This window comes from Chrysochloris asiatica, unplaced genomic scaffold, assembly GCF_000296735.1.
Source record: "Chrysochloris asiatica unplaced genomic scaffold, ChrAsi1.0 scaffold00221, whole genome shotgun sequence".
Lineage (NCBI taxonomy): Eukaryota > Metazoa > Chordata > Mammalia > Afrosoricida > Chrysochloridae > Chrysochloris > Chrysochloris asiatica.
Genome location: NW_006408739.1, coordinates 4,189,949 through 4,201,289, shown reverse-complemented (window position 1 = coordinate 4,201,289; position 11,341 = coordinate 4,189,949). Strand labels below are relative to the sequence as shown.

The 11,341-nt window shown below is 37.4% G+C and overlaps 1 protein-coding gene across 1 annotated transcript in view; it reads left to right on the top strand.

Annotated features, from left to right (window-relative positions):
- Nucleotides 1–5,689: 5,689 nt before the first annotated feature.
- FUT8 (fucosyltransferase 8 (alpha (1,6) fucosyltransferase)) overlaps nt 5,690–11,341 on the top strand; it is a 266,134-nt gene continuing 260,482 nt past the window's right edge. The window contains exon 1 of the mRNA XM_006873057.1: nt 5,690–6,120. Within this exon, the coding sequence (XP_006873119.1) occupies nt 5,918–6,120 (203 nt within the window). The 5' untranslated portion in view covers nt 5,690–5,917. The remainder of the gene's footprint in view (nt 6,121–11,341) is intronic.

The window sequence follows — 11,341 nt, the reverse complement described above, 5'->3', positions numbered from 1 at the left end:
TAATCGTATTCTACCTCTTGAAATGATTGAGCATTGGCTATTTCTTTTTGGTCCTATGACTCTGTGTATACCTTCCATTTTCTTTTGATGCTTTCTGCATCATTTAGTATTTTGCCCATAGAATCCTTCAGTGTTTCAAGTTTAAGTTTGAATTTTTTCTTCATTTCTTTTAATTTGAGAAATGCTTTCCTTTTGGTTTTCCAACTCCAGGTCTTTGTACATTTCATTATAATACTTGACTTTGTTTTCTTGAACTGTTTAGCCATTTTACTTACTTATTTCTTCCAGTTACTTTAGTATCTGTATGCTGGGTAGCAAGTTTCAGGGTCTCTTCTGACATTCATCTTGTTTATATTGTTGAAAAAAGGTATTTGCAAAGAGCCTCTCAGTTTGGAAAACACTCACTATATGCCTCCTTGAAGTTAAGTTGACCTTAATGATGTGGATGAAAGTAGTCTTTATGACATGCATTTGCTGATGTGGTACAACTCAAAATGAAAATAAACAACCACAAACATTCATTAATAATTGGAATGTGGAATGTATGAGGCATGACTCTAGGAAAATTGAGAGTCATTAACAATGAAACTGCATAAAGAGTGGTATCTTAAGCATTTGTGAGTGGAAATGGACTGGTATTAGTGATTTTTAATCAGGTAAACATTATCTATGCCAGGAATGACATATTGAAGAGAAATGTTATTGCATTAAGACCATTTCAGACAGGCTTTTTGCAGAGCCCTTGTAGTGTATAGGACCTTACATGGAATCTTGAGCCCCATCCAGAACTTTCTGAGGTGGGACATTCTCACTTGTGAGGACATGCACACCAGCCCAGAGCAGCTAGAGGAACAAGATAACTTCCTGAAATAAAGACCAGCAGGAAACAAAACAAAACAAAATAAAAAACAAAAATGGCACTCTGTTTGACTATTACAAGACAAGCAAGCTGTTCCCTGGGGAACCATCAAAGCAAGTAATAAGTCCCTTCAGGAAAACAAACAAACAAAACAAAACCCTCTAAGACTGAAACTCAAAGGGAACAGACAAGTAGGGAAGCTAGCTGGTGACCCCATTGGTTTACATGTGAGTGGAAGTGGGGGAAAGGCAGTAATGAAGATATGGAATGAGTTTGACCATGTGCCATAGACTCCTGTTGACCTGTAGATGAGAGAGAGAAGAGGAAAGGCTGGTTGGTTCAAAGTTTGGGGAGACTTGGAAACTCCTAAGCCCATGGACATTGACCTAGCCACAGAGGGCTAAAAGTGAAAGGGAAGTGTCCAGCTCATATGAAGTGGAGGGAGACACACAAGAATGCCCAAACTTGCAGATAGTATCCATTTGACCTAGCTTTGATGGCTTGATGACCAGAACTTGACTAGAGGAAGATAAAGAAATTTGATAAAAGGAGCCAAATATAACTTGCTACAATTTACTGAACTTGATTTATGGATGTAGTAGTTAAAATACCAACAGAGAGGGGAAGGACTTTTCACATCAAGGATCAAACCTCTCCTTTCGGTATTCAGGGCTGATTTGTTGTTGTTGTTAAGTGCTGTAGAGTCAGTTCTGACCCATAGCGACCCTGTATAGAATTTCTAAGGAGTGACTAGTGAGCTTGAACCTCTGACCTTGCAGTTCAAACAGCTTTGCAGTCTGGTGCATTGATTGTTGTTTTTAACTACCATTGAGTCGATTCTGATCCATAGGGATTCTGTAAAGGGTTTCCAAGGAGAAACTGGTGGCACATTGATAGGGATGGGCAAATCACACATTTTGTACATGGGGTGAGGGTGGGGAAGGGGCTATAAAGGTATGAAGTGTCTGGCTTACAAGTTTCCAAGAGGGATTTTAGCTTCAGAGTGTGTGGGGAAAGGTAGAATCCCCACTGAATAGTTTTCATCCTCTCCAGATGGGTCTGGTGAAAGTAGATGGGAATCAGAATTTTATAATTCATTAATGAGTAATTGTTATCATGGCTAAATGAGATTGTCATAACTGTAAATGTAGAAGTTTTGTAACATAAAGGGGGGAGTTGTAAGTTTTACATTCCAGGAACAGGGGAGCAGTAAATTTTACATTCTAAGAACAGAGGACCCTAGGACCATCAAGGGAAAAGAGCATGAGCAGAATGTGGGACCTTAATCAGAGAAGCAGTGACACCAGAGATGGAGGAAGAGATGATTACACAGAGAGATAGAGCAGCTGCAGACTCTGGACTCATGGAAAGAGAAAGGCTATGTGTTGGTGGCCAGGAGGCAGGCTTGAAGAATGTGCCTCTTTGGTTGTTTAAATGATTATACATTCCTGAGTGTTTTTGTGTGTATCCCAACCCCCCCCCCTCAAAAACAAAACAAAACAAAACAAAAAACAAATACCCAGAGGGAATAGAAGCACATACTGTTGAATGATGATGCTTTGAGGGGATTGTAATCATTGCAATGAAACAAAATACAATTCAATGAGTGTAAATCCAGTGTTTTCCCATGTAAACTATCACACAATTCACAAAAAAAAAGCTTAAAAAGGAAAAAAAGGAACATTTCAAGATCTATCCTGAAGTACAATCCTGTCTGTGATAGGGTAATTTTCATATGCCTACAAAGAAGAGTAATTAATATGATCACTATTAAATTTATGCACGAAAGATGAAGAAATTGAAAATTTTTATCAACTGCATTCTGAAATTGATCAAACATGCAATTGAGATGCATTGATAATTACTGGGAATTAAAATGCAAAAGTTGGAAAAAAGAAGGATCAGTTGCTGGAAAATATGGTGATAGAATTTATACCAGAAATTATAAAAATTTTAAAAACCAACTTACTCGTTACAAATACCCTTTTTTCAGCTAACAAAACAGTGACTATACTTGTGGACCTCACTGAATGAAATACCACAGTATATGGGTTAGGATTTACAGAGACTATTTTTGACTGGCACAATTAAATCTGTAACAGATGGGAATATCTGAGATTAAAGAACTGGATTTAGGGGAGTAGATAGAATCAACAGTAAGTCAATAAAGAATGCTCTTGTGAAATTTAAGTTTTAAAAAAAAAATGTTATTGTTTGGGATGCAGTGAGATTCTGTTACTGGTGATGGGAAATTTGGTATCAATTAAGAATAATGGTTGTACAAATTATCAACGGAAGGTTGTACACCTGAAAATGTTGTATGGGCAAATTTTTGTATAATACATTTACCAAAAAGGGGGGAAAAAATCTGTCTATGCGTCTTAGGCATGTTCATACAACTCACAGGATTTATTATCTTGGTTTAAAGTTTTAGGGTTATAATTTTAAGGAACAGCCCAGTCAATTGGCATAATATTACTTCTCAATATTGTTACTTCCTAATTTGTTGCATAGTGACTGGGATCTTAAAAGCTAGCAAGCAGCCATTCAAGGTATAGCAATTGATCTCCATATATCAGAAGCAACAAAGGATGGAGAGTCAGCAATCGGAAGAAGAAATTGAATATGTATCTGCTTTCCTCCCTGTTAATTGTCTCTGCTATAAAATCAGAAGTGGACGGTGCCTGGCCTACCATTACTGAATTTTTGATCAAAGATTCTGTAGGAGGATCCTGATAAAAGGGGGAAATGCAGAACAAAAATAAATTGTTAATGGAATCCAAACATCCTAGAACCATTGAGCTTGAATGAGCCCCTGAAACTATCACTTTGAGATATTTAAGTTTTAAATCTTAAACCAAGATTGACTGTCCCCCTAAGTCTTCTTTGAACAACAACAAAAAAAGAAGCTCATCTTAATTAGTAAACTACATGGTGCTTTGATCATTATGGTTTTATGTGAGATCAAATTGGCAATGCAGTTTACAAGGTTGTATGGAAAACTTAGGGACAGTGAGTTTAAGGTAATTGTTGTTAAGTGTCTTCGAGTTGGTTCCAACTCATAGTGACCTTGTATAGGGTTTCCAATGAGTGGCTCATGAATTTGAACCATGGACCTTGTTGTCCAGTACAATAGTGGGGGGATAATTTATAAATGGATAGTGAGAATGGTAGCACAATTTGAAGATTGTTACTAGGGTCACTGAGTTGTACGTGTGTTTTTGTTGTTGTTAGGTACAATAGGGTCTATTCCAACTCATAGCAAACCCTTTGCACAGAAGAACAAAACACTGCTTGGTCCTGTGCCATTCTCACAATCAAAGTTAACGCTTGAACTCATTGCTGCTGCCACTGTGTTGTTGCTTTTGTTAAGTGCCATTGAGTCCATTCCAACTCATAGCGAATCATAGGGATTCTGAGCAGTAGCTGGTGGGTTTGAACTGTTGATGGTTCACAGTCTAGTGCTGATCCACAGCACCACACCAAGTGTTGTTAAGTGCCATTGAGTTGGTTTTGATCCATAGCAACCCTGTGTAGGGTTTCCAAGGAGTGGCTAGTGAGCTTCAACCACTGACCTTGCAGTTCAAACCGACTTTGATATCCGGCGCATTAACTCACAGCACATTAACTCACAGGACTCCACACCAAGTGTAGTGATGTAGAAATGTAGAAATGGTATATCTTACATTGTATGTGTCTTTTTATAGTGCCCACCACATTCCATATTGTATTCAGAAACTATTTTGTATCTTTTTTTCTCTTCTCCTTTATATAGTCAAAGGAACCCTGGTGGCGCTATAGGATAAGCACTGTACTTCAAAGGTGGTATTTTAAACCCAAGAGCTACTCTGTAGGAGAAAGATGAGATTTTTGCTTCCTTAAAGATTTGTTGTTGTTATGTGCCAACTAGTTGCTCTGATTGTTTGGGTTTCTGAGGCTGTAAATCTTTATAGGAGCAGAGAGCCTCATCTTTCTACCACAGAGTGGCTGAGAGGCAAGAACTGCAGACATTGTGGTTAGAAGTCCAGTGCTTATCTTACAGAGTCACTGCTCTCCTAACTTAAAGATAGGGGATTGAAAAATGAAGCCCTAACCAAATCTGAGAAAGCACATGCGTTTGTAATTTAAAATGTATGGTAAACTAAGATTTAATTAATTATTAGACTTTGTTGTGATTGTTGGTATTTTAAATGTATTTGAGAAGGAATAGTCCAATTTGATCTATTTGAACCTTTGTGTGTGATCTTTGAAGTGGTTACCAGCTACTTAATAGTTGTGATAACCTTTGCTTGGCTAATATTCATGTCAATTTGGGAATTTATTTTTGAAATGACAATTTGCCTGTCACCTGCTGAGTAAAGTGGTATAATGGCAACTGAGTAGTGAGATAGAGGGAAATGGAAGGGGTTGAGTTGAAGCACTTTGAGATACTAATTTACTCATATACAGAATATGTTTCTGTTTGAGATAATGAAAACATGCGCTCAAAATATGTAGTTGAATACATTGTTTTAAAAAAGGTTTAAACCAGTCTTTTATCTCCACATGTGAACTGTTATACAATGATGTAGTAAGGAAAAGTGATGACTGTGCTTAGAGGACTTTCCGATTTAGAGCTAATTAATCTGTTAATTTGGTAGGGCCCCAATGTAATGGTTGATTTAGTATACAGAATTAAAGCTTTTGCTTTTTACTTGTTTTTAGCTGCTTAGGTTATCTGTAAGCTTGTTAATGAGTCAACACCACTGTGTTTCCTTGAAACTCCATGAATCTCAGCATAAGCTCTTTTACATATGTTAAATAATTTAAATACATTTCTTACTTTTTCCACAGCATGCAAAGTCTATGAAGCACAGGACAATAAAACTTCCTACTCATACCACCAGGAAGACCTCTTTTAAAGATTCACCACAGGACTACAAGGAAAAATAATTTGCCTGAAACATCATGTATTAAAACAACAGAAGGCTGCCACCTTTGCACTAGTTAGAAACAAAGTTAAGATGTCTTCAATTCTTTGAGCTCCAGGAAGACAGGGGAGTGAGTGAAAATTTGAAAATGCGGCCATGGACTGGTTCCTGGCGTTGGATTATGCTCATTCTCTTTGCATGGGGGACCTTGCTGTTTTATATAGGTGGTCACTTGGTACGAGATAATGACCACCCTGATCACTCTAGCCGCGAACTATCCAAGATTCTGGCAAAGCTTGAACGCTTAAAACAGCAGAATGAAGACTTGAGAAGAATGGCTGAATCTCTTCGGTATGTTGTAACTGATAAGATATTGTACTTGTTTAGTTTTTAGGTGCAGGGCTTATTAAACTATTGGAAAATATAATAATTTTACAAATTGCTAGTTTTGTAGTAATTTAACTATCTTTGTAGGAAACTTTTATATCTGTGCTATTTCTCTATATGTTTAACATACAGAATTTCCCCATAGTGGTAAACCTTAATTTGCATATGAATTTTGAAATAGAAAAATGATGCCATTAATGTTACTTATATTTCATTTAATGTTACCAACATTTGACAATTTTGATACAGTAAACTCAAATGTTTTAACATTTAAATTAGTGTATATAACAAAGACAACAATAATTGAGAGGCTGAATTAGCCTAACTATAATTTATTAAATAAAAAAAAATTATTCTTAAATAAAACACCTGGAGAATTGTTATTATTGCTACATCTAGATCTGTAAGAAAAAAAATGTGGCATATGTCTGTTGAAAGGCATCAGCTGTAGAAAAACTGAAGCCTTGTTTTTAGGGAACAAATTAACATAGTATTACATAGATGATCTCTGTTTTTTCCCCCCTAAACTATTATTGTTTAAAAATGATCTCATGTTCTAAACCAAATTGAAGCTATGCAACTGTTTAGCTTTTATTAGCTATTTCACAAAAAGTTGAATGTATATCAAAGGTTAATTCTTCAGTTTCTTATTATATTTAGGTTTTAACTTTGAATTTTGTGCTAGGGTCCAGTCTGGGTTCATCTGTATATTTTCTTTTGGCATCTAGTATGACACCTAGCATATAGAATCCATTTAATCAGTTTTGACTCATAGAGACCCTATAGCACAGAGTAGAAGAACTGCGTTAGCTTTTGAATGTTTATAGAAGCAGATTGCAAAATCTTACTCTCTGGAGTAGCTGGTGAGTTTGAACTGTTGACCTGTTAGTTGGCATCCGAATACCACTGTACCACCAGGACTATTTCTTACAGTAGTAGAATACTCAGAAAATAATTGGCTTTCAATGATTGAGGTGAATGAATTAGTGGCAAACTATTTGAAAAAAAAAACACTTTCTTTTTTAAAATGAAGAATCTCATTATAAAGCCAATGCTGCTGCATCGCTGTGTGCCATCGAGTCACTTCTGAATCATAGTTAATCCATTAAGTATATCATCTCTGTCCCATGGATCAGCTGGTGGATTCAAACTGCTGCCCTACAGTTAGCAGCCCAAAGCATAACCCACTATGCTACTAAGGCCCCTGTAAAGCCAGTAGCTCCAATTCCTATATGTATCGAGAAGATCATGTTTAGTGCTTTTTGTTTCTTAAGATACAGGTTGCAGCTAGAAATAAAATTCAAGTCATGGTTATAGAGGGTTGTGATGTGGTGACCCTATCTATATAGGGTTTCTAAGGAGCGGCTGGTGGCTAACCTTGAATTTCCAACTGACCTTATGGTCTAGTGCTCATTCTCCAGTGCCACATCAGGACTTCCTATAGAAGGCTGTGATGGTGGTGGTGTGCTGTGGAGTCTGTTTTGACTCATAGCGACCCTGCATAGGGTTTCCAAGGCTATAAATCTTTACGACAGCAGAAAGCCTCATCTTTCTCCCGTGAAGCAACTGGTAGATTCTTACTGCTGACCTTGAGGTTAGCAGCTCATCTTGTAATCCACTACGCTACCAGAGCTCCTTCCTATAGGAAGTAAGTATAGAGAAAAAGAGCTGAAAATTTATTGTTTTCTTGAGAAACAAGTTGAATAGTGGAAAGTGGAAACATGCAGTTGTGTAGGGAAATTTTTCAATGTGGAAGCAGAGGAACATTTTGTGACTTGAAGAAAATAGTGGGCAAGGTCATATATTCTTGAGGCTTTCGATAGAGTGCCCATGTTCTTCCCATTCTTCCTAGCTCCTCATCCAACTGCCCTTTACTTTATCTTTAGAACTCAGCTCTTTCCCTTTGTCTAGTTCCATAACTGTTTCTTCGTCATGATGTCTTTTATGTCCTGTGGAGGGAGTGTGGTGGCTCCATATGATGAGCACTGGACTACGAACTACAAGTTCTGCAGTTCGTGGGAGAAAGATGAAAATTTCTGCTCCTGTGAAAATTTAAAGCCTCAGAAATTCTTTCCAGGGTCATTAAGGGTTGGAACACACTCGATGGCACTTTAACAACAGCAGCAGCATATTCTATGGGAGACAATGTTAATTGTTGAAAAGTTTTACAAAAATGAATGAAACAGCATCCCGATAGCATAATGGTTATGACTCAGACTGCTAGCCTGAAAGGTCAGCAGTTCGAAACTACTAGACAGACATTCCATAGGAGAAAGGTGAGGTTTTCTGCTCCCATAGAGATTCACAGTCTTGGAAACCCTATACAGGGTCTCTATGAGTCAGAACTGACTCCACAGCATACTACCACCACCACTACTACCAGAACCATTTAGGAAGCTACTTGGAGGCCAGGATGGCCAAACGTCAGCTCTCATACTTCAGACATATTGTCAGGAGGGACCAGTCACTGGAGAAGGGTATCATGTTTGGTAAGGTGGAAGGTCAGAGAAAAGAGGAAGACCCCCAGCGAGATGGATAGGCAAAATGGCAACGATAGTGAGGTTGGCCCAGGATCGAGCATTGTTTCATTCTGCTGTGCATAAGGTCGCTATGAATTGATACTGACTTGATGGCACCTAACAACAACAAGTGGTCAGGTCAGGAAAGTAGGACAGATAACTTCCTGAATTTAAATATAATTTTATTTCTTGCTGGAAGAAGTCTGGGAGGATCATAGAAGAAGTAATATTTTAATGGATTCTTGTTCAGTCATTCTTTATGGAAACCAAAGATTGGTAATTTAAGGATTAGTAATAATAGTAGCTATGGGGACCACAGTGGCTCTGTAGGATAAGTACTAGACTACAAACCAAAAGGTTGACCCACCAACTGCTCCTCACAAGAAAGGTTTACAGCCTTGGAAAGGCTTTACAGGATTGATATGCGTCAGAACCGACCTGACACCTTAACAACAATAACAACAACAATAGTAGCCATTGGGACAAAGGTGGTTTAGTGGTATAATTCCATACAGGAATCCCAGGTAATGTTTCCAGCCAATCCCTCATGCATGGCTACCACCCATCTGTCTGTGGTGGCTTGATGCTGAGCAGGTTTCAGTGGAACTTCCAGATTAATATGGCTAGGTTGAAAGATTTGGGGATGTACTTCTGAAAATCAGCCAGTGGAAACCCTGTAGATCCCAACAGTCTCATCCACAACCAATCATGTGATTGGTGAAGGACCAAACATCATTTTGTTCTCTTGTGCATGGAATTGCCATGAGTCAAAGACTCAACATCAGCTAATGATAGCAATAATAGCTATTTCGTTTATAATAGTTTATAAAAGGCCAAGTTTTGTGCAAAGTTTTATAATAGTTTATAATAGTTTATAATAGGCCAAGTTTTGTGCAATGACTTGGCATGGATTATCTCATTGAGTTCCACTATATACTTATGATTTTCATAACCATATTACAGATGAGGAACGTAAAGAACTATTAAGTAATTTACCCAACGGCACACTTTACACTAGTTTTAATCCTGGGTGTATGACTCCAAAGCATGAGGTCGAATCAACTGCATTGCCTCATTGAGTAGAAACCGGAGAAAAGTCAATGACCCGAAAACATCAATTAAAAGTTTCCTGTAGGAAATCACTAAGCGTTATTAACTGCTGCTCAAGTTGATATAAAGTATACTTTGATTGTACTAAAATTGTGCTCTATGACATAGAAACTTTTTCCCTTGTAGATGAATGTGACTCATATTTGGGTTCGTAAAGTATTGTTCAATTTTCTCCCAGCTACTACACTGATAACTTCATCTGGCTTACTTTTGACTTCCAAGTATTTTGCTTTTGTTGCATGAAGGAAGACTTGACTTGCCTGTAATATTGGTTGTTCCTTCTGCAAAATAATCTTTGGGTTTAAGTCACTTTACTTATATTCTTACGTTCTGAAATTAAATTCTCAACTACTTCGAAGAACTGAGGCATTTAATATGTTTTGTTGTAATATGTAAATATAATCTAAAAACAGACTAAACAAGTGAGTCTATTATATATATATATTTATGTATAATCTTGGTGTGTAGCTGTAAATTAATGTCTTGGACTGCAAAGTCGATTTGAATGAACCACAAGTTTGGTGGTTCAAGCTCACCAGCTGTTCCTTAGAAAACCTTTTACAGGGTTGCTATGAGTTGGAACTGTCTTGATTGTACTTAACAGAAACTATATATATATATACATGCATTTATATATTTTTTCAGGGAAAAAAATCCGCTTAAACGATTTCATCTAGTGGGGGCTATTTGTGTTTCATGCAAACAGATTTCATTTTAGAGCCTTTGGCACAAAAGAAAGAACAGTGGAGGTGCTATTAATATTTGGTATCATATTTCTTTTATCATATACTTATATTTTGTGCCTAAGTTTTTTATGTCCTTTGGGAAAATGTATTCATAAGCCAGACTATAAAATATTAATTCATATGTTTATAAAATTAGGTCAGATTGGTGAATAGTCTGTCCTCAGAACATTACTTTGAGAGTAGACATGGATTAGAGTTGAAAAGCAACCTGAAATCCTGAAATTTAGATTTAATACAATAATTTAAAAGCAGTTAACCAACCTTCAGCAAAAGTTTACTAGTTTTTCTGGTTGTGTTACATATTTAGGAAACAAGTTTAAATTTATTTATCAAGGTTCCTGGGTGGTTCCAAGAGGTTGCATTTAGCTGGTAACCAAAAGGTAGGATGTTTACCTGGGTGGTTCCTCTGAGTGTGTATGTTTCTGTAAGTCTGACTTGTTGACAAATAGTTTTCATACACCGTAATTCATCTCTTTTATTGTAAAGTTCTCTGTAAAGTTTGGCAACTGCTTATAGTCATCGCCTCACCGTGACAGTCAAATTATTGTTGTTGTTGTTGGTGCCATCAAGTCAGTTCTGACTCATAGCGACATTATTCACAACAGAACAAAACACTGCCCAATCCTGTGCCGTCTTCATTTATTGTTCAGCTTGAGCCCATTGCTCATGCCACTGTGCTAATCCGTCTCACTGGGGGCCCTTCCAATTCTTCACTGAGCCTCCACTTTAGAAAGCATGATGGCCTTCTCCAGGGACTGGCCCCTCCTCATAATGTGTTCCAAGTATGAGAGACGAAGTCTAGCCATCCTG